This window comes from Penicillium vulpinum (genome assembly GCF_028829585.1).
Source record: "Penicillium vulpinum strain IBT 29486 chromosome Unknown utg000004l_segment0_segment0, whole genome shotgun sequence".
NCBI classification, from domain to species: domain Eukaryota; kingdom Fungi; phylum Ascomycota; class Eurotiomycetes; order Eurotiales; family Aspergillaceae; genus Penicillium; species Penicillium vulpinum.
Window position 1 is genome coordinate 1862959 of NW_026643244.1, and position 26335 is coordinate 1889293.

A 26335-nucleotide genomic window follows, 5' to 3' on the forward strand; every position below is an offset into this window, starting at 1 on the left:
AGTTTTGCTTTATTTTTCTGGCATCAGGTTAGTTAGGTCATCGTGCCTGGAATGCAATTGTGACAGATCACTTTGCAATCTCACCTCTCTACTTCCTCTTGATAGCTCGCTTCAGGTTATATCCTTCTTGGCCGTATCATTTTAGGTATTGTAGGGCCGAGGGGGCATTGGTGTCCTCGGGCAAACTTAGAGCAGAAGCTTTTCGACATCCATTGATGCCCTGGTAGGCATATAGGAGTCAAGTTTTATGTAACACAAAAACTGCCTTGCAGCTGCCTAAAAATATATGTAGGCGAAAGTAATTTGAACGGCTGACTGAAGGCCAGTGGGATTTAAAATTACACCAATTCTATTTCATAGACCTATATTCAATAGGGTTAGAACATGGAAAATCAGTCCAAGGGTCGTAAACGTTGCGTTCTGGCTGTCGTTAAATAACATCAAAAAAAAGGAAGGGTTCCACAAGCAAAGAAATCACTCCTGTAAGCCGGAGGCACACAATAATTTAGTGTACCATGACCTCGGGCTGCGCCTGGTGAGTTGGCTTAGCCGCATCGTCCTTGTGTTCTGCGTCGTCGCCCATTTCGACATCGTCATCACCATCGGCACCTTCTTCCTCATCAAGCTCATCCTCATCGTCGTCACTTTCCGCCTCAAGGTCTTCACTCTCGGCATCGGAGATCTCTTCTTCGTCGTCATCCTTGCCAGCAGGGGCCTCGATGCCTTCCATTTCATGGTCATCGCCCTCGGCGGGCTTGTTGGACTCCTCAAGCTCCTTGAGAAGCGCAGCCTCGAGCTCACGCTCCTCGGCACCGTATGCTGCACTGTCATCCTCGAGACCATCGGCCTCAGGCTGGTCAGGGGGATACTCCGCAGGGGCAGAGTCATCAGAGTCCCTATGAAGGAAAAAAAAAGAGGTAAGTAAAAGCTCCACTTCGTGTATAAACAAACAAAACACACCATTTGATGGCGAAGCGGGTCACACGTGGCTTCTCGGCGAGGACATTGCGGCGAATACGCTCGATAATGGGCTTCGCAGGAGGCTCGGCTGCCAGCTCCTCACTGTCGTACTCGTTGTTCACGTAGTAACCAACCCGGACGAACTCTCGGCCATCGTAGCTGCAAGTGAGCAGGATGACGGTGACGCCGAGCATCTCAGAAGTGGGAATGCGCTTGACATCAGGTGCGTCGGCCTCAAAGATGAACTTGTTCACTCCGACCGGGATGGGTCCAACGAGGAGGGAATCGAGTTCTTGGTCATACTCGGAGCTGTGATAGTTAGACTCTACGGAATTGGTAGAAAACAGTGGTATTCGGAGGGTCGACGTACGAAGTGGCGGACCCAACATAGGTGAGTTTCCATTCCAAATCTGAAAGAAATTGTTAGGAGACTCGATTGCTCAAACGGGAGGCCAAATTAATACTCACCCTTCTGGAGCTGCTCAAGGCACTCGAAGGTGATTTCGAATTGGTAGGAGGCGGTGAAAGGAGCCGGGTTGTTGAGGTTTTTCACTCCCAGGAGTGAGACGACGGACATTGTGATAAGATATGGGAGTATGTACGGGGATTAAAGTAAAGAGTTGAAGTTGTAAAAGTGGAATATTGTATGAACAGGGGGGAGAAGAAGAAATCGAGAAAGCAAGAGAAATCAACAGGTCCACAAGAATGCAGTTTACTCTCAACCCCTCTAGCTCAATGCGAGGGGGAGCCCATCGATCGACGCGCCTTTCGCGTCCCTCGCATTGATTTCACCGCCCGCACGTGACACCAATTTCACTACCCGGGCAACTTGCATCACCATCGCAGCTTTGCTCTTTCTCGACCTCTTGGCTTTTATTTGCTATCAGATTCATTGCGGCTGAGGGTTATCTCGTCAAAAGTGGCTGTGTTCCACCTTAACCCTTAACCCTCAGAAAAGATTTGTCTTTGTTTTACATCATCCGATATTACATCGCGCAAACCCTGCTTCGCCTTCCGCCGTGCACTCGTGACTTTCCCAGCTCACTTTTATCTGACCTTGCGGTTATCGCAACCATCCTCCCACCATGGCGGACGATGAAGCTGAAGCTGCCTTCTTCCAGGCTCAAGCCTTGAATACTGATTCCCAAACCCCCACTGTGGAGCAGGAAGGTGATAACTCAGACGCAGAATCAGATGACTACGACCCCTCACTGGCATTGGGGGATCAGTACTCGGCCTCCTTTCCCGAGCCCAAGCAGCCTGATGCTAGCACCACTGATGCACCTCCCTCGGATAAGACCGAAGATTCTATCCCTAACCCGGCAGTCGCCTCAAACGTAGACGTCGCCTCAGACGCGGACGCTGGCCAGACCAGTGACTCCCCCGACCCTTCTCAGAACCCCTCACGTGCTGAGTCGTCGACCCCCATGGCAGTATCTGCTGCCGAGGCACAACCCAAGACAAGAACAATTGGGGGATTTGAGATTGATGATGACGAGGATGATGAGGGTGATGCGGAGTATGAGCCGCCGGCTGTACTTGGGGGCGAAGATGTCAATCCTATGCCTGTGACCATGTCTGAAGATCCCAGCTCAGGAAATTCAATGCAAAACACTTCCCCTGATGTATCATCCCACCAAGCTGAGCAGAGATCTGCCAGTGGACCAGATGTTGCCAATAGTTCTTATTCTCCCGTTCCTGTTTCTAATATTGATCCCTCTTCTGTTCCTGGCCAATCGCACTGGGCTGCGCAAGACTTGCAATTCGCAAACATGCAGAACAGTACTGCTCCTACTCCTGTACCTGACTCCCCCGCTTCAAAGGGCCGTCTGGCCCATGACCGTGTCGGCATGCTGGAAGACCGGATCCGAGAAGATCCCCGAGGTGATATCCCTGCTTGGTTGGAGTTAATCGCCGAGCACAGAGGCCGCAACAGACTAGACAGCACGCGTGACACCTACGAGCGGTTCTTGAAGTTGTTTCCTATGGCGGTAAGCCTACCTCTGCTCCCTTTCTTTGTGCTACTTTTTTTTTTCTCTCGGCAAGGTACAAGTTCGCTAATGGGATATATCATAGGCTGACCAATGGGTGGCTTATGCCAGTATGGAATCCGAGCTTAATGAATTCTTTCGGTTGGAACAGATCTTCAACCGAACGCTCCTGTCGACCCCTAGTGTTCAGCTCTGGTCTGTCTACCTTGATTACATCCGTCGTCGTAATCCTTTGACAACAGACGAGGCAAGGAAGACCATTTCATCAGCATATGATATGGCCATTCAATATGTTGGGATGGACAAGGATTCCGGAAACATCTGGTCGGACTACATTGAGTTCATCCGTTCTGGGCCAGGTATCGTTGGTGGATCTGGATGGCAGGATCAACAAAAGATGGACCTACTGCGAAAGGCCTACCAACGAGCCATTGGCGTACCGACCCAAGCCGTCAATTCTCTGTGGAAGGAGTATGATCAATTCGAGATGAATCTAAACAAGCTCACGGTAAGCTGGACAGCACTTGAATCTAACTGGCTTGTTTTAACATTTTCTATCAGGGCCGCAAATTCCTTCAAGAACATTCTCCATCCTACATGACTGCGCGGAGCTCATACACCGAATTGCAAAACATCACCCGCGATTTGGTTCGCACTTCGCTTCCCTCGCTGCCTCCTCTTCCGGGGTCTGAAGGTGATGTTGAATTCTCAGCACAGGTTGATATCTGGAAGCGCTGGATCGCATGGGAAAAAGAAGATCCTTTGGTACTGAAAGAGGAAGACCCTGCTGCTTACAAGTCACGCGTGGTGTACTTCTACAAGCAGGCACTCATGGCACTGACCTTCTTGCCTGAAATGTGGTTTGATGCAGCTGAGTTCTGCTTCTTGAACGACATGGAGGATGCTGGCACCGAGTTCTTGAAGAATGGAATTGACGCAAACCCAGAGAGTTGTCTACTGACATTCAAACGCGCGGACCGACTAGAGGTTACCTCGGATTCGGAACAGGATTCCGCCAAGCGCGCTGCCAAAGTCCGGGAACCATATGACAAGTTGCTCAATGCGCTTTACGAGTTGATCAATAAAGCTCGCGACCAGGAAACCCAGGATGTTGCACGCATTGAAGCTTATTTTGCCCCGCAAAATGTGGAAAGCCAACCTCAAAATGAGGATGAGGATGATCCTGAAGCCAAAGAAAGAGAAGCCGCCAAGACCGCACAGATTGATACGGTCCGGAAGGCTCATTCTGTTCAGATCAACATTATCTCAAAGACTGTCTCCTTCGCGTGGATCGCTCTCATGCGTTCAATGCGTCGAATCCAAGGCAAGGGAAAACCAGGAGAAGTGGCTGGCTCTCGTCAAATCTTTGCCGAAGCCCGGAAGCGAGGTCGGATTACCAGCGATGTTTATATCGCGAGTGCTCTAATGGAGTACCATTGTTACAAAGACCCCGCGGCCACCAAGATCTTCGAGAGGGGTGCAAAACTATTCCCGGAGGATGAGCACTTTGCGCTGGAATACTTGAGACACCTGCTCGACATTAATGATACCATCAGTAAGTCGACCATCCCGTATTTATGAGAGGGTTACTAACCATTATCAAAGATGCCAGAGCCGTGTTTGAGACAACCGTCAGGAAATTGACGTCCAACCCGGAGAATGTGCACAAGGCCAAGCCCATCTTCTCCTTCCTCCATGAGTATGAATCTCGCTACGGCGACCTCACCCAAGTGATCAACTTGGAGAACCGTATGCGCGAACTATACCCGGAGGATCCTGCTCTGGAACAATTCGCCAATCGTTACTCGAACTCCACCTTTGACCCTACATCAGTGCAACTGATTGTGTCCCCATCCCAGACACGGCCAAAGACCAACATGCCAGGAATCTCTGCGGAATCCTATGGTTCTCCCATGCCCAGATACATGGATACCTTCATCAATTCACCCAAGAGATCCTATCCCACTGACGATTACGACGAAGATTCAGGCCGCCCACGAAAGTTCGTTCGCGCTGAGTCGCCAATGAAGAGCGCGCAAGCTCGGCGTCTCGATCAGCCGAAACGAGTACAACAGTTGAACGGCCAAAACGCCTCTTACAGACCCCAAGGATCTCCAGCTCCTCTGCCTCGTGAAGTGGTCAACCTCTTGAGCATCCTGCCTTCTGCAGCTGCCTACAACATCACACGCCTTTCGCCCGAGAAGATGATAGAACTTCTTCGCCACATCGACATCCCCTCCGACATCTCACAAATACAGATCCCGCAAACTGCACACGGACCAGGTGGAAGCCAAACCCCGGGAATGAACCCCTACTCTGGTAAGATCATCATCTATTGCTCCCACAATGTCATTCCCACTAACATGTCATTCCAAGGTGGTTACCGTTAATCCCATGGTTATTCGTTTGCTTCTGAGGACCACCATCATTCCACTTGCAGTGTAAAATTTCTTGCTCTCTGCTTTTGCAATTTCATTTCCACGGCGCGCAAAATATCCCGATTTGTCTTTGAGAACTTGATGGCCCAGCTCTTTTTTTCTGGGGGGCATTTCATGAAACATGGTCGGGGCATACGTGGTTGTTCGGAGCCCCTTTTGCATCTTCCATCGGCGTTGATCTATCCGGCATTTTTTTTCATTTCTTTCTCTTTTTTTTTCTTTCTCTTTTTTTTCTCAGGAAGGGCCACACAAGGCCACCAATATTTGCTCGCTGGTTGGGTTGTCCCAACCATGCTTTGTACAGCCAAATAAGCAGATAATCTCACAAATAAATTAAGAAAGCACTCCACGCACTCAATTTGTAGATTTTTAAAAGCTGGAGCCTAGCTGAGGTTAGGTTCTTTGACCCAATCTCCGAGTTCGTTACGCGGCGAACCCAACGTGAGGCATTCGAGGTCAACATTCATAGCAGTTAATTGGCGATCGATCAACTTTCGGAAGGAAACCATTTTCGTGGTCCCATCCAGGGATTACTTTGACAAGTCAGAGCTTCTATCGATGATATCGAAGTTTGGCAAATTTGCACGGCCGCGTATCGTCAGCTGATAGGATATCAAACTCTTTTTCTGGGACTGATTGGGACTTGATGATATGCTGGCTAGTTTCTAGCTGGTGTAGTGAATCGTATTGCTGACGTGCGATTCAACCGGATTGTTACTCCTGGTAACAGTATAGTACTAAGGAAGGAACGACACAACGAATAACGGCTAAATATCTAGATGTAGGATGTATCAGCAGACTGTCCACTTTAGCATAGACGATAAAAGATTATTACACTGACTGTGGGTGTGATGAGAGTGAAGAAGTGTATGAGAATTGATTGTAAGTGAAGCATGATGGCTATGAAGGTAACTGAGCGAGATCTGATATGCAAGGAATAGTAGACTCTGAACAGTCTGTAGATGCATGAAGAGGAAAGAAACTATCTGTAGGATATAGATGCTAAAGGCTCGGAGCGAGGTCATATCCACGGTCCCGGGGGTCCCAATAGTAACACAGCGTATACACGTGACATCTGTAATGATGGAGGTCTGTACCTCCAAGATTGGTGCTTTTATATAGGATATCCATATATAGTTATGTATTTGTCCAAGGTTGCCTTTCTGCCGCTTAGTTATAATGCTGAGAAGTGGAAGAAATATCTAAAGAAAAAGACATCAAAAGGACATCAAAAGGACATCAAAAAGAACATCAAAAGGAAATCAAAAAGACATTACACATATGGAGCTTTCAAGGTTGCCAGGCAGAATATTATATAATCCAATCGGTGCAGGTGTTGCAATTAGGTACTTATTTCCACTACTGACTACATTGTATACGGAGTACATACTCCGTATGAAGCAAGTTTCAATCTATCACACTTGTTGACGCTAAAATCTGGCGATATCGAGGTTGAATGCCGAGAGCAGGACCCTAAGCGCTCGGGAGAAATCGCGAAGCGACCTCAATTCGGATACGTAGACCTAACCATGCATCCGATCACTCCATAGTACCCCGTTTCAAAAGGCTTTCGACCTTTTGGCTGGCCTTCCGCCAGGATACTGTTCTTGGTGGAAGTCGGTCACACACCCATCGGGATTATCTCTGAGGTTCCCTTCACAGCACTCGAATGTAAAGCACTCTGGGAAATTCTCGCGCATTTCATCGGTATCCACGTCACACTCATCCCAATTATCAACAAAAAGGGCTTCGCCAGTGGGCTCACTTTGCTCTATTATGAATTAGTTTATTGAGCAGGTTGGACTTCGGTCTCCACTCTTGCGCGTACCTGGATGATATCGACAGTTTTTCTCTGTTTTGGTCGTGACATCGAACTCCTTCTCGCAATTAACGCAGAACGCGTAGCGTGGTACTCGTCTCTTATTTTTGTCAGAACTCTCAGTTTCGGTAGCCGACACCAGCAGTTGATTCTCGGCTTCTTTGCGAGCCTCGTCGCTTTTCGCGCAAATAGATTTGAGAACCGCGCGTACCGTCTGGTCGGACGCGTCGTTGATCGCGCGATCAAGGATTGTGGCATCGATATCTTCCTCGGAAATTGGCATGATGGTCTGTCTTATGTTGGTGGGTTTGACTTCACTAAAACTTGAGTTCCAGCTCGGAAAGGCTCCTGGAATCGAAAAAAGTCGAGGTACTTAATAATCTGTCAGAAGGAACCTGTTTTGATACCTATCACATTTACGTACCCACGCGGATTTTTATGATCTTGCATTGCCAAGTCTCCTAACGATCCCTTCTTAGCCTGTACCAGACAGCTCCTAACATCCGCGATACATCTTCAAGTGCAAACCTTTTTGATTTTGTAGCATTAATCCATTTGGTTTTGCCATGTAACCGGCCATTGAGATTTCTATAGAATAATTTACTTTAATAGAAGGATTTATCCATCTTCCCACTCTGACTTCATATTTTGAAGATCTATTCCTTGGAGTAGGCCAACCTACCACAGCCCTTATTAAGCCTAAATCATCCATGGATGCCTATGATATCATACACTGTACAATGCCTTATGGACAGGTGGTGAAACAGTTTCAATCTACAACAAACAACCCAAAGAAGGAAAGTAGGTGCAGTAATATATATGAATCACATTGGAAGGAGAAAGATGGATAAGTCTAGGAAACTAGTAGAATATGTATCCTTTGTTTGCTGACAGAAGTCAATAGTCAAACAGACCTGATCGGAGAGCCGTAGGATTATTCTGTTTACTCCACATTTCCATTCAGACTAGCTGTCAGCTCTTTACCCCGAAGAGCCTATAAGGTCCTTTCATCAACCTCTGTTTGACTCGCCAGCCAGTCGCCTACTAGGTAGACTGTTCACCTAGTCCTAGGCTCTTATGTAGCTTCTTCAATAATCTCAGCTCACATCGCACCATGAATTTCGGCTTTTCTGTAGGCCCTTCCTGAGAAACAACTTTTTTTTTTAAAAAAAAAAATTAACAATAATTTTGAGCTATGAATACTTGTTTTGGGACTTTGGGGACCTCAACTGAAAGTGCGAGATGTCTGAGACTAGGATATATGTTATTACTAGGTGCAAATCGATCGTCGAATTTGGGTATAGGGGCGAAAGACTAATCGAACAATCTGGTAGCTGATTCCTGCGAATTCAGTTTTATGAGGCAAACCCTGTTGAACAAAGTATTTTTTTACCCACAAAGGGCGGACTTTGCTCGCGGATGTGAATACCAGGAGTTATGGACATGTATAGAGGCAAAGCTAGCTTACTTCTTATGCCATAGGAGATATCTATGGATATTATAATCCCTAGTACCTACATGTATGTACATAGTATATGCCTAAAATCACAGGTACCACTCCGTATATAGGTCCAACAAGAATAAAAGTGCATATTACCTAGGCCTCTACACTGTACCACTTATATAAACACCTAAAAGAGGCATATTTACTCTTAGATTTAAAGTTGAAATGGCTATTTTAGTATCTCAACTCAAAGTGCGAGATGTCTGAGACTAGGGTGCATGGTATTATTAGGGAAACACTAGTTTACTCACGTAGGGCGGACTTTGCTCGCAGATGTAAATGACTAGGAGTTATCCATATGTATAGAAGTAGAACTGGCTTCTGGCCTATGAGATATAGGGTAAATCCTAGTACCTACCTAAAAGTCTTATGTGATACTCCGTATATGGGCCTAACAAGAATAGAACTGCATATTACCTAGGTACCTATACTGTGACTCTTATACAAGCACCCAAAAGAGGTAATAATATATATGTATGGATATGGTAGAGCTTTTAGATTTAAGTTTGGAAAATTTTGGGATCTCGAGTCTCATCTCAGAGTGCGAGATGTCTGAGCACTGGGGTACTTTTATTACTAGGCAAACCTTAGTTGAACAAAGTACCTTTCCCTCACATAGGGCGGACTTTGCTCGCAGATGTAGATGACTAGGAGCTATCTATGTAGAGGTAGGGTTGGTTTTCCTCCGCCTTCCAAGATTGCAAGATGTTTCAGTGTACCTAAGTAGGTAATCCTTGGCCCTGATTAACTATATAGAAAGGAAGGTGCCATAGCGATATCCATTGATCCTTAAAAGAAATGCACCTTCTCTATACTCCATAGCTTCCCTACCTTCCCTACCTTCTCTATCTCCTCTATCTCCTCTATAAAAGCAGTCCCCTCGTGGATCTCTTCCTTCTTCCTTCTTCCCTCCTCATCACCCTTCTTGACTGTCCCTTTGTCTTTAGCACTTCGGATTCCTGCAGTTCTCTGCAACTCCTAAGCTGAAGGCCTTCCTCACGTTGACGTGCAAAGTTCAATTCAACACGTCCATTTCTCTGTGTGATCACTCCGTATCCCGTTTGACGAAAATCACCTCTGACTCACTGGAGTCTTTGACTCTGTAAGTAATCCTGCTGAGAATACTTGCCCTCTCCTACACGGATTTCAGGCGAAATAAAAACGAACGGGTTTGGGTTCACTTGACATCGTCGAGCAGTGCCACCCCTCTGCTGTCATAACAACCTCAGATTGGCTCACCTGTCTTACTTGATGGCTTCACATATGTCTACTAAACTAAAGGGAAACAAAATAAGAACAAAACATTGACTGACGAAAGGTGATTCATAGGAGTATTACTTCATGATGGCTTCGAAAAAGGCCATGGAACCCTCAACCGAGGACGATGAGGAGCATAGGGCTCGTTCCGGGCATCGCTCTACAACATCGTCGAAACCCCAATCTAACCCGACATCTACTGCTGGTAAAAAGAGCTCTTCAAAGCCTGTTCATTCCTCTTCATCCTCTCGTCAACCCAAGATGAGCCTTGAACTTCCTCTGCGTCCTTCTGCCGCTGCAGCAAAGCCTCTGGACTCACGCCAGGCCCAAGAGCTGCGTGACCACAAGGCTAAATTAGAAGGAGACGCAAAGCGCAAGAAAGAGGAGGAACGCACTGCCTGGATGCGCCGAACCCGATATGACCCTGATGCGACCGAGCCGCGAAAGCCTAAGAGTACTGGTTCAAGTAGCAGTGACTCTCCTATCCGACGAGTTGAGACTCCCCCGGAATTTCCAGTCAACTGGACCGCGGAAGAAAAGGCCAACTATGAGCGTCTTGAAAGAGAGGGCGTCAAAGTGGCTGTTTTTGAGCAACACAGACTCGACCAAGAAAAGGTTGTCCGACACAAAGATTACATGACGGTTGCCTGGGATGGCTGCAAGAACGTTGACATTCCCTGGCATCGATTCAAAATCAGACCGTCTTCTGTAAGTTTGCAATCGATAATTTACAATGGCTCTGCACTTGTGCATAATGAATTTTCCTAACGTTTTTTTATAGGCTGTTCCAGAGGAGACTCAAATCCAGCGTCGTGTTGGCTACAACACTTCAGGTAAAGAGATCGAGGTTATGATGAACGCGTACCCGATCACATCTTTCCCGGACAAAGCAGTCTATCAGTATGAGGTGAGTACTTCTCGCCTCTGTCCAATGCCATTATTTGCTTATCAGTGACTAGATCAATATTCTCCATGGAGACCAAAACGAGACCGACAGGCGGGTCCTCAGAAAGTGCTGGAACAGTGAGACTCGAAAGGCATACATTCCTGATGGTATCTGGGATGGTGGAAGAATCTGCTGGTAGGTATTAGATATTTCTTATTATTGTTATACGTTTTCTAATATGTGTTATTGCAGGTCGCTGCGCAACTTTGATGACTGGAACGAGGTTATCAACACCAAGGGTGACTTGACGCGAGACATCAAGACTCTTGCTACTGTCGATGAGTTCAAGAGAAATCCTACTTTCAGAATGTCTGTCATCCAAAAGCGAAAAATTAATTTGTCCGTAATCAACGCCTGGCTGCAAAACCGCCGTGATCTGGATGAACTTGTGATTGAATCTCTGAGTAAGTTTTCCCTTCTTTCCCTTATTCCTCTGTTTTTGATGCATCAAGCTGATAATCACAGGCTTCCTTGATCATTTGCTCCGTGAATGGCCCACCAAGCAATTTGCTGCAATCAAGCGGGCCTTCTTCTTCGACAAGCTTGGAGATGACGAGGAGCTGAAGCAGGAGTTTTATCAGCCTCTCGCCAATATGGGTGCTTCCGTTTACCGCGGCATCTACCAAGCAATTAAGCCGACTCCCGTAAGGCTCCAATCCGTTTATTCAAATTCATGATTAGAAAGCTGACATTTACTTGTAGCAAGGTCTGATCCTCAACGTTGATGTCGCTCACTGCGTCTTCTTTTCTCGCATCAGTCTCATGGGCTACATGATGAATGTGAACGGGTGGAATGATAAGTCGACTCTGGTGAGAAATCTCCAATCAACCCGCGACGAATATGGTGGTACGAAGGAATCGAGATGGTTTGCACAGGTAAACAAGAAGATCCAGGGCCTTCGAGTGGCACCCAACTACGAAGGGTGCCCTTTCAAAATGAAGAGTTTCATTGTCAAGGGCTTGATTCATGCAAAGCCCAAAGAATTCTTCATCGATTACTATGACAAGGCTACTGGCAAATCGACTCGAATTCACCTCGAAGAGTACTTTATGAAACGGTACAACATCCGCCTTGAATATCCCAACATGCTCTTGGTTGAGATGCAAAAGGAAGATGTCCATTACCCAGCCGAGTTTTTGGTTATCAAAGGCCTTCAGAGATACCGCTACAAGCTCAACGACGTGCAGGCGGCACAGATGATTCAATGGTGTGCATCTAGGCCTCCGAAACGTTTGGCCAATGCTCGCCAGTCCAAAGAGCTTCTCCAGCATAAGGATGATCCAATCCTGAAGCTTTACGGCATGAAGATCAGTGATCAAATGATCAAGACTAAGGCCCGCCTGCTTCCGAGCCCTGAAATTCAGTTTGGAGCCAACCGCAAGCATAACCCTCAGCATTCGGGAAGTTGGGATCTTCGCGGTAAGAAGTTTTACAAGCCCAATGAAAAGGCCCTTCATGCTTGGGGTGTTGGGTTCTTTTCCGGACATCGAAAGTCAATCAGCCAGGACCAGACCTTGAGCTGGGTTGAGCAATTTGTGAAGATGTACAAAACGATGGGTGGTGAGGTGACTGGGCGACCGGTTGTCAAGGGATTGAACGAAGACGTTGGAACCAGTGTCAAAAAGCTGTACGATGCGATTGCTGCCCAGAACAAGCAAGAGCCTCAGCTCATGGTGTTCATAGTTCCTGACAAGGACTCTTGGGTTTATCTTCGCATCAAGAAGTCTGCCGACTGCCGATACGGTACTCCCTCTCAAGTGCTTCAGTCTGCACACTGCATTAGCAATAAGCCTCAATATCATGCAAATGTTCTGATGAAGGTGAATGCAAAGCTTGGTGGAATCACTGCTCGGGCTGTCCCCAAGTCAAAGAGCACAGGTCTACGCCCGGGCTCCATGATCATTGGAGCTGATGTCACTCATCCAATGATGGGTGTGTGGACCCCATCGTTGGCAGCCATGTCAGTTTCGGCAAATTCCACTGCAACTCGCTACATGGGTGGATGTGAGACCAATGGGGATCGAATTGAGATTCTCCGAGACAAAGTGGTTGAGTACATCCTACACCCCATGGTTGCTGAGTGGAAAGCGACTGTTGGGAGTGGCAAGGCTCCCGAGTACGTCTACTATTTCCGCGATGGTGTGTCTGCATCCGAATACCAGAGAATTCTTTCAGAGGAGGTTCCTGCAATTCGATTTGCCATTGCACATGCGTGTGGTCAGGCAATCTGGAACGGCAAGATGTGTGTTGTAGTCGCCAATAAACGCCATCATCTTCGAGCGTTTCCAGACCCCAAGAATCGTGCGGCCGCGGACCCTCATGGTGGTCCCCTGCCAGGCACTCTTATTGATCGTGATGTGACCAGCCCACACGATTGGGACTTCCTGCTGTATACGCACATTGCCCTGCAGGGAACTCCCCGCCCTGTTCATTACCATGTCCTGTTGGATGAGATGGGCCTCAAGCCTAATGACCTCGAGGGCATGATCAATGACCATTGTTACCAGTACATCCGCTCGACAACCTCTGTGTCTGTCCACCCTGCTATCTACTATGCCCACTTGATTTCGGTTCGTGCTCGTCACCACGAGGATGTTCCTATTACCTCTGGCCCCCAGAGTGGCCCAGAGGTGAAAATGACGAACCCGAAGCCCAAGGAGCCACGAGCCAAGAGGTTGCTTCCCATTGAAGGCACCTCAAACAAGCTGGCTCTGGGTATGTGGTACGTTTAATTCAACTGTAACCTTTCTATGGTTTTGGACAAGATTCGCCTTGTTCACTCCATGAGGATGCCGGCTCCCTTCCAAGGAATTGATTGCTCTATGACTGGGTGTTCTCTCTGTTTGCGCACCACCTGCGCACTATCTTGCTGTTACTTTGCGTTTTTTTCTTCTGTTATTACTACATCGAAATTCGATTGCATTACTTCTGTGATGCTGCTCTTCAGGATTGCCTTGATCGGAGTAGTAGGGCTGCAGTGGCTGTTGTTCACAATGAACGACTGGGCTGGTTGCAGACTTGAGACTGATCTCGCAGCTGAATGGGCTATACTTTATTCTGTTTGTGTCTTATTGAATTTGTCTTTGATTCTATCGTTATCACTGCTCGATCTATGCCTGATTACTACAACTTGGCTGTTGTTTCTAGAAACAACTGGCCGATTGTACGTATACCGAAAGAGGCTGGTCTTCAAGTTCATGACGAATTAGGTTCATATTTCTTTACCATGTCGTTTATCCAGAAAATATCAAAATACCAAAAAAAAGCCCTTTCGGGATATTTCATTGGCCTGTGCAAATAGTAGATTTAGGACAATTAGGGTTGAGCAGAGTGGGTTTAGTATATGTTCTACTCTGATATATCGAGGGAAAGTAGTCTTCTATTGTGGAATAAGACTTAGAAGTAGATTCGACACGAGAATGGATCTGGATTGAATAAATTCGAAGAGGTATTCTGCTAAGAAATAAAAAGTCCCATCAAGGGACGTATGTACCTATACGTACCGGATTTTCCCTGGCGGGTGGGGCTTTCCTATTTGAGCTGCCGCCGCTTTTATGAGGGTGCTCAGGCTCAGGCTCACTGAGTAGATGTCAGCACGGGCTCAGATCAGTCACGTGTATAATCACTGATGCTCAGTGAGTGATCATTGGATGCTCTCTGATTACTCAATGATGCTCAGTGTCCAATCAGTGAGCAACACTGCCGCACTCAGCCCGCCGCAGACTACACCTGGAAAGGATTAGCCCCTACATAGGGCCATTTTCGTTGATAGTATTGCTGCTGCCCTCGTTTTTTTAAGCACTATATCTCACCAAGAAAATACGTCATGACTAAGGGGCGTAGGATAGAGCGGAGAACTCCGTCCGTTTCAGGGTGTTATCTCCTTTTGTCTTCTACGAAGCGATATATCTGTCTGCATTCACACCATATACAAGGAGTGTGTTTAGACTCGACAATTTGTGTTTCCGGACGAACAAATGAGCATTATGTAGAAGGCCAGAGTCTAGTCGAAATTCTTCAAGCCAATTCCTTGGAGAAAGCAAAGCTGACATCTTTGGCTCCCAAGCACGGAATACCAAGAGATCAATCAACTGATAATGGATAGGGGAGAAGTCTGTCTTAGTATCTACATGGATATATTCATACTGTAAACGGCGGACCTGTGAATTACTACATCGGGTTAGTTTTGCCTTTTTGGGTTTAGCGCCCCAATACGCTGTCAACCAACCTTCAATGCCGACATAAAAGACCCGTCTTGGCGTCCTGTTCTCTTCTGCACCTTCGGCACAACAGGACGCTAACCCCACGCGTCCGCCACTCGAACCCAATAATCGTTCGGACAGTGGGTTAGGTGATCAGCTTATGCTCTCGCCACAGGTCGATGGCACGGGAGATTCAGTGTATACCGTCCCATTGACCATTCCGTTCAGCGTTGGGACATTGAATATTTCCCGCACAACGGAAACGAAGATGATGGCTCAGCTGTTATTGTGTCAATTGCAAAATTTACATCAGGTATGCTAGGGTCTTGATCGACAGGTCCAGGGTGCTGAGAATATGCGGGGAGAGAAGAACCTATGTGCAGGGTCCAATGCGCAGCTCCTAGAGAAGGTGGGAGAATTGCAACGTGTGTTGGCGGCGGTCTGTACGCAGACACCGATGTAGAATATGTGTGCGACTTTTCAAGAAACAGGAGTGGCATATTGATGATCTGGTCTTTAGTCTCCAGGCTTCCTCTTTATAACGTTCTTCTTCTTTTAGGCTGTAGTCATGGTCTCAATCGTTGGCTATCTGCCCCGGATTCGGACGCCTTTTGGCCACCTGCGCAAACCCGTTTCATTTCATTCCTGACAAAGCCGCGGTCAATCCTGGACACACTCCAGTTAGCCAAGACGAGCGTGGGAAAAGAGGAACTCGGCACAACGAAAGTGCGTTGGCGAGGGCTATCTCGTGTTCTGGCTGGGTCTAGCACCGCTCGCGTTGGCTGTGACTTGGCTGTGACTTGGCTGTGACTACTCATATGATGAAGACGCCGAGATCGAACCCCCATTTAGACTGTCTGCTTCTGCTCATTGAATAATCCAGACTCAGCCGCAATGGCGGCCTCACTGCGCAAGCTCATGGGACCAAGGCATTTTGGGGCGAGGAACAACGGGAGATGAACTCAAGTAAGCTCCATGTGGCCTTGGAACTACGCGAGAGACACCTACGGCAGCGATGGAGGTGTCGAATCGAATTGGGTGGCTACACTTTCCACTGCAAGCAAAGCTAGCTAGGTAGAGCAATGATGACAGGTATATATCTCTTCAACCTTCTACTCCCACTTTCTCCTTCTTTCTCCACTATATCCATGGACAGCTCGTCCTTCTAGTATAACAGCGACACAAAACTGGGAACAGTAACAGCAAGTATGACTTTCTGAAGCAGCTGACCGGCTCTTCCTCTCGGACAACGTTAGCGTGAAGATCTCCGTAAATAGTTCTTCCAGTTGCTCCCTTGTGATTCCTCAGAGGGAGCTGCATATCTTGGCGGCAAGTCAACGATGAGATCCAAAGGGTTTTCGTAACTACCGGCCATCAACCCTAGCAGAGAAGCGGTCTTTATTCGATTGTAATACCATGCACGGATAGATTTGTAATCAAGTTTGAAGGACTCCCGGATTTGGGATTTCTGCTCAGGGTCGAGTGCAAACCCCCGGGCTCTCTCGCAACAAGAACATTCCACGGTACAATGACCAACTGCAAATTTCCGTTCTGACTGGCGATGAGAACAGCATCCACAGTCTCTGCCACAACAGCCTCCTCTCCCTATGCAATCTTCCACAAGTACTTGATGCATATACCATTTTGGCTGTGAGCGCCAGAAATCGATACCTCTGGTCAGCGGGCCGTCGTCATACGAAGACCTAATCTCCCACCAACGTCGTTCTAAGGTCCAATATTCCGTCGAAAGTGTCGACAATTCCTCCTGTAAGTCCTGAAGAACAGTCACGTATGTGTCTTCCTTAGAGAGATGCCCTATTTTCTCTTTCAAGGCTATCTCGCGTTGAGTATTCTCCCGAAGTGCAACTTCTGTCTGCAATAGCCCCCTTAGGTTAATGGGGCACATGGATGGATTATCTTCGTCGGTGAAGGTAGCGTATCGGTATCTTTGAAGAAGACATATATCTCCAGAGCTTTCTAGATCAAGCTCTTCGTCGGATTTGTCACCCCACATGTAGTAGCGCATCTTGAAATATCGTTTTACTCAAGAATATTAGGATGTTGGGTCTGCTAAAGGACCTTCGGATTGGAGGTTGATGTGAAATCGAACAGATTACCTGTTGAGTCCTAATTGCAGTGGAGACATTTCCAGGGATATCGGCTAAAAGTCAAATCGCCGGGACTAAGAAAGGAACCGGCCGTGGGCTAGTATTATCATGAGAGCAATCGTCAGGATGACGGGTATATAAAATTGAAGCCAGTGGTGAGCAGAATATATATAGGTTTCTGCAACTCTCTAAGACAGAAATTTGAGTGACACACACGTAATAACGAACCTATCTATCTATCAGAAGTGGCGGCAAACAGATACATTAGAACGCATGATGTGAATACTGATGTCTTTTCTTTCTCCTTCATGAAAGGAGAGAGGGCACTGCCATGCTACGGGGACTAAGCAAAACGTGACATTATCCAACATCGTCAAAGACGAACTCTACCTAGGTAGTGAGATGCCTATATAGCAGGATATCCTCTAGTCCGGATTACGGCTACACCACGGTTTTACTTCCTCGAGGGTTGTATACTTTACTAGACCGAATATTACTCTATAATATAAACGGGTAGCTACTATCAATCCTCAAAATATAAAGTGTTTACCAGTACGGGTAACAGTGGTTTATGTGACTCTTATCACAATTGGTCTCACTATGGTAAAAAGGTAACCTGGACTAGTGGACTTAACGCTATGCACAAGTAAGGGTAAGAATGAAAGAAAGACTATAGAAGTCAAAATAAAAGTAAGAGAAAGGTGAATAAAAAGTATAAAAAAGTAATATAAAAGTGAATGAAAAAGTGAAAGAAAAGTAAAGAAACACTGAAAAAACTTGACTTTCGGCATTGACGGCTCATCGAAGTCTAGATCCAATGTTAGTCGTTTCTATTGCCAGGCAATTTCAGATAGAGGATTTCGCCGTGTTCAGACCTTGGTATGTATGTTTTATAAAATGCAAGTAAATGGCTTTTATATCTGTTTCATGTTAATGCTTAAGTGTACTCCTTACTTACAATTCAGGCCAGCCTTCCTCCATCGGAGTCATCCGGTTAAACCGGCGATTGCGGCAATCTTCGCAGCCGCAGGTTACAGAGTGGCCGAGAGTTATGGCTGGCAGCTCGTTAATGCGCCGGAGGCGATGTCGGAGGCGGGTAGAGGTAGATGCAGACGCCTGAGGTTCGTTCCGGACGGCGTCCGGAGGGCGGATGGGTGGCACTGGGGGTATGTCGGCCACGACAACGATGTTGGAGCACTCTGGTACTGGTCGGGCTGGGGGGCGCGGGCCAAGCTACCTATGGACAATCAATCAGTAATTATGCACATGAAGCTTGAAACAGCCATCCCCAGTGTGACAGCGCACATAGGCTTTCCGTGTACTTTACCTGAAAGCCCAAGCCCGGGCGATTTCTGCAATAGTCATTGTCATGTTGCAACAGAACAAGAAGACCAAACAAAAAACTGCTTGTAATGTCCTGGCCTTCCAACTGGGGGCCAAAAAAAACTTCGTGCAAGAACTCGACAACAGACTTTGGTGGTTCTGGGGCTGGCATTTCGAAGAATGTTGGTGGTTTACAAAGTCTACTATTCTGCGCATTTAAGATCTGGTCTTGTCTTTTTTAATGGCGATTCTAGGAATGAGCCAATGGAGAAAGTCTTCCGGGTAAATTGCGGTTGACAGGGAAGGAGCGTCTCGATAAATCTGACGATATGCAGTGTTTGTAGCTCTTCTCTGGGACATGTCCTACCTACTGTTTGAACTCAAGTTTTCTGACCGTGGCCTGCACGCTCTCTGGGTATACGACCCAGTAGTATAGATTTCAAAAAGGGCGACGTACTGGCCCAGACAACCTCGCGTCCCGGCCCCGAACTAGTACAATCAGACATTGAACGTACCCGGTAAGTCGGCCAAACGTGACTTACACTAAGCAGACTGGCTTTAAGCTTTCTGGTATACAACGGTTCGCCTTCCAATAAGCGACTGGGACGCCACTGATCCGTATCAACACCCTATATCGGCTTATAGCGGTTAGTAATATATAGACTTATGCCAACCACGGTGCCTCTAGGGTAAAAGTGACCACAGATTGTGGCTCCCTCCGCCGGAACTACTCGTTTAAGAGGTATAGTAAATAGAGTGTTAAGCCGGAGTGACTCTTTAATACAGACGTCGAGGAAGGGGAGGTTCTGCAGCTTATACTATTGCGGGAAAGGTAGAGTGAGCCCGGTGGCAGTGTGTTACTTATCTCGCAGCTCGGCCCGTACCGTTTCCAGTGCGTCAGGGTGACCACAGATCGAAGCATAGAAGCCGTGGAGTCGGCCCCTCCAAGAATATTGTCAAAAGTCCAGGTTGACACAAATCGAAGTGGTACATTATCCTTTCTCTCCTGGGCATTGTGGTAATACCCGAGGAAGTCACAGTCGGTAATAGGTCCGTCGACGTTTGTATTTGAGGGCGATTTAGGACTTTTCCGATGTTCTTCCTGACGCTCTGAAATACTCGCCAAGACGTAGTCCAGCAGAGGGCAATAGCTTCGTGTTTGAAAAGATTTGCTACCCAGTTCTTATACAAGAGCCAATCGAGCTACGGTATCTACGTCATCTAAAAATAGTTAAGTCTTACTCTCTGCTAAAGTCCTTCGTTATATATAACTTACGGGTCCGATAATCAGGTTTACCCTGTTCACGTCGTCCATAATACCGTGTAAGTCTCCTATACTGAACGTAGCCATATGGCCGGGAGAATATTATCAAGCCCATTGTATCGTAGGATAGAGATTTCATCCACTGCGTCACATCGAACTATACTCCGGTGGGCACAAACCGGCGATCAAGCTCGTTAAAGAACATTTGTGAAGTACTATCTATTCTTAGCTCAAAGGAGGATACAGCGTACGAGAGCGAATAATACATAGAGATATACTGCTTCGTCTCTCGATGTTTCTATCGCTTAATTCTACGAATAAGATATTATATAATCTTATTATTATCTAGTTTTATAAACTCTTCTAATAGCTAGTTTTAGGATATATAAGTAGTATTAAGATTAGTTATAGTTATTATTCTTATTAATAGCTAGGAACATAGGCTGAAATAGTAAAATGGCGGGTCAATTGAATAGCCCCACTGTGAGATTTTTTACTTAGATAGGATCGAGACCGCTAGGACGAACGGTCACGTTGATTGCGCCCGTCCTTTGTTGATGGGTATAGGAATGGTTGCACGTGATGGGATTAGCGTGTCGCATTTTATTGATATAGCTTGCTCATGCCGCTTAACCCTATACTCAGCGAGCACTCAGTGAGCAAATCAGAGTGCTCAGATGATAATCAGTGAGTGGATCAGGGTGCTCAGTGATGATCAGGTGATGCTCAGTGAGCAGATCAGGTTGATTATGTAATGGCACGTGATCAAGTCAAAATACTCAGGGGCGTGCTCAGTTTTACTCAGTGATCGAAAAGTGGCAAGAGGTGAGTACTAAAACGGAAAGGGAAAGGTTTTGAGTGCCAGTCATTCTCCGGGTACATATGATACAAATAGACTAAAATGGAGGATTATCCACTTGCTTTTTCTAGCCAAAGAAAAGAAGGGAAAGGAAAAAGCAAGAAAAACCAGTAAAATACAAGGAGTGGGTTATGTATCGCTGCAAGTTTGAGGGTCAAAAAGATACAATCCTCCAATAGACAAATATTGGGTGCTGGCTCCTGTTGCTGCTCGCTCCTTGTTTGTCGATTGTATCGTGGCAAGGGAACACAAAAGTCTGCCTGTTTGTGTCGTGAGACATGGGTCGCGGATATTGAAGGAATAGAAATGCAGGTTGGTAGGTATGCAAAAGTAAAGCATGCGACGCAAGAGAAAAGAGAGATGAAGGAAAATAGGGCCATGTTGCTATTCAATCAACCATAGACCTACTTGATCTTGGAAGTTACACATCACGCTCCGTTGGTCATGGATTCACCAGTAACATCAACGAGGCCGCTATCCTCGGTTTTCATATTGGCATTTGTTGCCGGGTCACCAGTCGTTTGGTCGCCTTCCCCATCGGGGTTAAAGTTGGGCATTTCGAGGGCCATGCCGCTGTTCTTCTTGGATTTCTTCTTACTTGGCTCTGCAGCACCAGATTTGGAGGCCATTGGTGGAGCGGCTCGTTTCTGCGGACTGGATGTAAGACCCGAGAGATTGGATTGCGGGATTTTGCCTGAGGCTGGGAGACGGGGTTTGATCGCCATGGGCCGCTGCTTCGGGGGCAGCTCTAGGTCTTCCACAAGGGGTTCATCATTGTTTGCATCAAGCTTGGCCTTGAAGAACTCGTGTAGGAGTCCAATCTGGCGAGGTAGGTTGTCCGTTGAGATGCGTCCATATGGAGGCGGTTGAGCGAAAAGAGTAACGGTCGGTGAAACACTCGCATTTTGCGGATTAGCCGCATTGAACATACGATTTTGGAGCAGATGCAAGGGCACACTGAGTGTGGAAAGGCCAAACTCCCGATCCAAGCCCAGTTCCTTGAAACCGAAGAAATCCTCGTCAATATCCTCAGCAAAGTCACCACCAACAAACTGTTCACTGCCGTCCGCAAATGCATTTGAACCGTCTTCGCCGCCTTCAAGGGCGGGCCGAAGGAGTTCTGTTAGGAGTGACCTAAGTCGATCATGAGCAGTGGCGAGCTTGGTCCCCAGACGATCCACATCGTCCTTGATATAGGACTCCAGTTCATCTATGTGGATCCCCACGGTAGACAAGGTATGCAAAACAACTTCAGATTGAGTATATGCAGGTTTCCATTCGGCGGCAGAGGGTGTGACTTCATGTGACTCGGTGGTAGGAACCTTGGGTGTTTCCATATAAGACTTGAAGGTGGACCCTAGCTTGTGGAAAAAGTCGGCGGCAATATCTGTGACTGCCTCAAGAGCAGATGGCTGGTATTCCTCAAAGCCAGTGTGATAGAAAACTTTAGCGACTGAGCGCTGTAATGCCGCCCTACAGGTCCAGGGAGCAATGACAGGGCCGTTGTCATTCATGACATGTGGTTCGATGTCTTGCTCTTGAAATGGCTCTGGTTGATATTTTTGGAACTGATTTTGGTACATCTGGAAAAAAAAGTTAGCTGAAAGCTCGGGTTATAGAAGAGTAATGGGCTCACTTACCTGAGATTGAAGCTGCATCTGCTTGACGATGCCAATTTTTGAGCAGATCTTGCGAGTTTCTTGCATCTGTCGCATGTTCGAGTTCATCTTTTGTGTCAATTTGCTGTCTGGCTGGATAAAAAGTCCTTCTGGAAGCATATGGAGGAACTCTTCCGAGGCATCAACAACATTGCCTTGCGCGTCTTCCTTCCAAAGTAGCCGCTCAGGAAGATCAGGAACACCAGACATGACATCGTAATAATAAGGCAGCATCTGGTCTTCTTCCACCTCAATGCCTTCTGCAAGGCTCTCGCCTGCGGCCTCGGGTTCCATGGCTTGAGAGTCACCACCGTGAGACTTATCGGCCTCGATAGTAGCTTGTTTCTGGTGTCGAAGCCATCGGCGCATGCCAGCTTTACTTCTGAGCAAAGCAGGTTCGTCGGAGTTGAGCTTGTCTCCCCGAAGGAGACGATGTCGCTCCGCCGCAACGCGCGCTCTATCTCTCTTGGTAACTTGCTTCCACACTTTGTATTCAGGGTCTTCCAGTTCTACGCCACCAGAAACTGACATGGCACTGAGTGCGGTTGTTGACGTACTCGGACCGTCGATCTCCATCGCATCCTCCTGGCTTGCTATAGGCATCGCCCCTAGGCCAGCAGGGTCAGAAGGTGTATTGAATCCAGGAGGTGGTGTGGAAAATCCATTTTGGCTAGCTTCGCCGGCGGCGTCCGAATCTGCGCGAGCTGGCGCGGGTGGCTGAGTGCTGGGGGCCCTGACAGGCCCCTCAGAGCCACGAGGACTGTTTCGGGAAGGGGCTGTTCCTTTCTTGGAAGACTTCTTTCCAGGAGCCTTTCTACCTCGCGAGGACATGATGGGCTCATCGTCGCTCTCCTCGGCGCCATCATTATCGGCAAGCTGGAGCCGACGTTCTTCGGCCTCAACTTCGGCACGGTCCCTGATAACAATGTCTGGAATGAGAGGGACGAGCTTTTCAGTCTCCTTGCGCATGTAAAGTGCGTGCTTCCGCAGAGGATGTTCAGTGTTGGTATTATATTTCAAGCAATTGGCCCAAATGAGGGTGAGGTCATCGACAAAGTCTTGCTTGGATCTATACTGCAAGCCTTTCAGCTTTTTGGTCATTGATCCGAGGTCCATCGGGTGTTTGATGACTAGTGCGAAGTTAGGAGATGAAACATATCATTCTGTTGAAAGGGCCGCTTACTCGTATGATAGTCCGGCGCATCGCGTTTGTTGACACGAGTCAAAAAAGCAGTTGAATGTTCTGTCATAGCTTTGAGCTCACTAAGAACCTTTTCCGCAGCTTCATAGAGCTCTTCCTGGCCGACCTTGTCTTCGTTCGCCCATTTGCTGCGGTTCTTGCGAACCTCGCTTAGCAAGCTCCGCAGCTCGGCATCCGATGCCTGCACCCGGTCACGCTTCTTGTCAATCCGTGCGATAAGATTTTTCAGAGTCAAACTAGAAGCGCCCAGGTTGGTATTACTCAATGAACTGTAGCCATTGGAACCCCCTGAGACATTGTTGCCGCCCATGTTAGCCTGGCCGGATATCTCTGCCTCAACCTGTCTCTCCGACTCTTCCAAGCGCTGTTGATCAAGCATAGCATCCCGATCATTCTCAAGGGTGTAGAACATAGTATGAAAGCTTCTTCTAGCAGCCTCCTCTGTTGCTTTCTTATCTTCCTCGAGTTGCTTCCGGAGATCCTCCATTGTTTCCTTCTTAGGCTCTTTAAGTCCATCTGCGATGGTGGATATTGAGGTATTGGGACGGGGTGCTAATGGCGCGGCACCACTAGGTTCCTGTGACGCAGCGGTGGACTTGGTTTTCAGAGGGGATTCAGTAGCATCGTCCATTTCCTCATCTTCATCATCGTCATCATAGTCATCATAATCATCATCGTCGAGCTTTCGGGCAGTCTTGCGTGGGGCGGTGGAAAGGGGTGGCGCATCATCGACGCGTTCGGGTTGAGCTTCGGACGACTCAGTAGCTTCCCCAGCTGCAGGGTTATCGTCCGAGTATCGTCCAGAAAACAGGGCACTTATTTTCGCCTCACTGCGGCGATACAATTCGCGGAATTGAGCAATGCGCGGGTCCTCTTCCGGCGCAATATCGGCTTCGGATGTCGAGCTAGGGTTCGGGCCTTCCGCGCCAACAGAGCCGCGTATTTGAGGAGTCCGGGAGCCAGATAAAGTCTTTACTAAGCCATTGACTGGTCGGGGAGAGTCCTGAATATCATCTGGGGGCCGAATGTTGCCCGGAGGCCAGGCGTTGTGGCCGAGCGACATGCTCGCTCCAAAACCCCGGTTCTGGGGCGGGCGAGACTCGATTCTCCGCGATTAGGATTATGGGCCGATCGGACGCGACACAGGGGTCGGGGAAGAGACAAAAGGCATAGAGATAGAAAACACTGCCGGTAAAATTGACTGAAGATGTCAAAACGGCAAAAAATGATAGCGCGGGGGAGAGGTTTGATGAAGAAGGTCCGGGGGAGCTTCATAGGAAGTTTCTCTGTGACGGGGGTGAAGTACAGGGCATGAAGGCGGAGTCATCCGGCAGATCTTGTCTCATTGTCACTATTTTGACTTGCGATCAATCGCTATTGTTCACATCTTGACATATTTCATCGTATTATTCTTTATCTTCTTTTGAGATTACTGTGGATTTACCTGTCCAATCTCAGCTATCCCCCCCTTCTTTGTTGTTGACAACATCTCTATTGCTCCGCATATGACGCACAAGTCAGCAGCTGGGGCCGAACTCCTCCACATTTGACAGCTCTCCCGACGAAGACTGGACAATCACCTTCAAAAAAGAGTTCCAGCCAAAAGCTTCTTCTCACTTTCCTCTCACTGATCCGTTTGTTGACCACCATGCGCATTCGCTACCCTTTTGCAGGTAAGCTTTAGGGATTTATCATTCTGGTTCTGGTGATCTCCCAACTAACCACCTTAGGTGCCTTTATCTTCCTGCTCTTCTTAGCCGGCTACATCGGTCTTCTTCCACACAGCGACTCTTCAACGATACCAACACAGCTTCAACCCAATGACAAGTTCCTCCACCTCGTCACCTTTTTCCTACTCTCAGTAACATTTTACTGGGTTTTGGACACTACCCGTCGGCGCACACTACACGTGACACTCGTGGTATGCACATTAGGGCTGGGTGTTGGCTCTGAAATTGTGCAGGGATTCCTTCCAAACGGTCGAGACTTTGATGTATTCGATATTGTCGCCAATGTTGTCGGTAGTGTAGGCGCCGTCGGACTTTGCAGCTGGTACCACCGGCGTATGATGGAACGCCGCCGACAAAGTCGGTATGGCATGACGGAGGATGGTAATCAGGACGTCGAGCTCGGTGACGTTACTGGGAACTCCCGTCGCGGCTCAGCAGTGATGGGCCCGCAGGAATCCGGTGTCATGAGTCTTGAGCAGGAAGTCGACAACTGGGACGAGAATGCAGTTGACAATTGGGATGCAGCAGAAGAGCCGAGTCCTGAGCGAGAGGCTGCTCCTCCCAGTTATCATGAGGCTGGCCCTGTCGGTGGCCAATCCGCTGCAATCCCTACTGTAGCAAAGCGTATTGATTAAGGCTACTTCTACTCGGAGCGAGGCGTGTTATGCTTTGGAGACAAGGAGCTGCATCCGGATCTTGTTTTGTTGCTATACTCTCTGTTCTTATGATGATGGATTTTATGTCTTGGTCTCATGTCGGTATGATATCAATCTCGATTTTGTGTTCAGCAGCGCTGCGCTTTTGTTCTATTGATTTGTTTATATTGTTATATTATGCCTTGATGGGGATGTATGATGTTCTACGGGCAAGCGGTGATAGGAAAAGAGTGCAAGGAATTTCTTGTTATTTTCAAGGGGTTGTATAGTAGCTTGGATTTATTGCGAATATGTGGGAAGTGCTACATAGCCTTAAAATGCTAATAACGAGAGCTGATTCAAAAAACCCCCCTATGATAGAAATTATTACCAGGTGAAAGTAGAATATCTCGGACTAAATCGGCAAAGCATACAATAT

The 26335-nt window shown here is 47.5% G+C and overlaps 8 protein-coding genes across 8 annotated transcripts; 3 read left to right on the forward strand and 5 right to left on the reverse strand.

The window, feature by feature from the left end:
• Positions 1 to 505: 505 nt before the first annotated feature.
• Positions 506 to 1573, reverse strand: asf1 (nucleosome assembly factor ASF1; the record flags this gene model as incomplete). Its single annotated transcript, XM_057256947.1, has 4 exons — positions 1429 to 1573; positions 1331 to 1370; positions 961 to 1269; positions 506 to 896 (listed from the first exon to the last, which is right to left on the reverse strand). The coding sequence occupies exons 1-4, from the start codon at positions 1535 to 1537 to the stop codon at positions 506 to 508; spliced, it is 849 nt and encodes a 282-aa protein (XP_057104405.1). The 5' UTR covers positions 1538 to 1573.
• A 472-nt stretch (positions 1574 to 2045) lies between these two features.
• rna14 (cleavage polyadenylation factor subunit RNA14) lies at positions 2046 to 5341 on the forward strand (the record flags this gene model as incomplete). Its single annotated transcript, XM_057256948.1, has 4 exons — positions 2046 to 2951; positions 3037 to 3459; positions 3513 to 4506; positions 4557 to 5341. 4 exons carry the CDS (start codon positions 2046 to 2048, stop codon positions 5339 to 5341), a joined length of 3108 nt encoding a protein of 1035 aa, XP_057104406.1.
• A 1607-nt stretch (positions 5342 to 6948) lies between these two features.
• On the reverse strand, positions 6949 to 7491 carry N7479_009256 (uncharacterized protein; the record flags this gene model as incomplete). Its single annotated transcript, XM_057256949.1, has 2 exons — positions 6949 to 7160; positions 7218 to 7491. 2 exons carry the CDS (start codon positions 7489 to 7491, stop codon positions 6949 to 6951), a joined length of 486 nt encoding a protein of 161 aa, XP_057104407.1.
• A 2565-nt stretch (positions 7492 to 10056) lies between these two features.
• Positions 10057 to 13648, forward strand: N7479_009257 (putative eukaryotic translation initiation factor eIF-2C4; the record flags this gene model as incomplete). Its single annotated transcript, XM_057256950.1, has 6 exons — positions 10057 to 10677; positions 10751 to 10876; positions 10929 to 11050; positions 11108 to 11319; positions 11381 to 11559; positions 11618 to 13648. The coding sequence occupies 6 exons, from the start codon at positions 10057 to 10059 to the stop codon at positions 13646 to 13648; spliced, it is 3291 nt and encodes a 1096-aa protein (XP_057104408.1).
• A 2868-nt stretch (positions 13649 to 16516) lies between these two features.
• N7479_009258 (uncharacterized protein) lies at positions 16517 to 17144 on the reverse strand (the record flags this gene model as incomplete). The annotated part of the gene is made up of 2 exons (XM_057256951.1): positions 16517 to 16723; positions 16746 to 17144. The coding sequence occupies 2 exons, from the start codon at positions 17142 to 17144 to the stop codon at positions 16517 to 16519; spliced, it is 606 nt and encodes a 201-aa protein (XP_057104409.1).
• A 1036-nt stretch (positions 17145 to 18180) lies between these two features.
• Positions 18181 to 18721, reverse strand: N7479_009259 (uncharacterized protein; the record flags this gene model as incomplete). Its single annotated transcript, XM_057256952.1, has 2 exons — positions 18181 to 18459; positions 18554 to 18721. 2 exons carry the CDS (start codon positions 18719 to 18721, stop codon positions 18181 to 18183), a joined length of 447 nt encoding a protein of 148 aa, XP_057104410.1.
• Positions 18722 to 21100: 2379 nt separating this feature from the next.
• On the reverse strand, positions 21101 to 24594 carry N7479_009260 (SAGA histone acetyltransferase complex subunit SPT7; the record flags this gene model as incomplete). The annotated part of the gene is made up of 3 exons (XM_057256953.1): positions 21101 to 22255; positions 22313 to 23460; positions 23514 to 24594. The coding sequence occupies 3 exons, from the start codon at positions 24592 to 24594 to the stop codon at positions 21101 to 21103; spliced, it is 3384 nt and encodes a 1127-aa protein (XP_057104411.1).
• A 585-nt stretch (positions 24595 to 25179) lies between these two features.
• Positions 25180 to 25896, forward strand: N7479_009261 (VanZ family protein; the record flags this gene model as incomplete). Its single annotated transcript, XM_057256954.1, has 2 exons — positions 25180 to 25204; positions 25262 to 25896. 2 exons carry the CDS (start codon positions 25180 to 25182, stop codon positions 25894 to 25896), a joined length of 660 nt encoding a protein of 219 aa, XP_057104412.1.
• Positions 25897 to 26335: the final 439 nt, after the last annotated feature.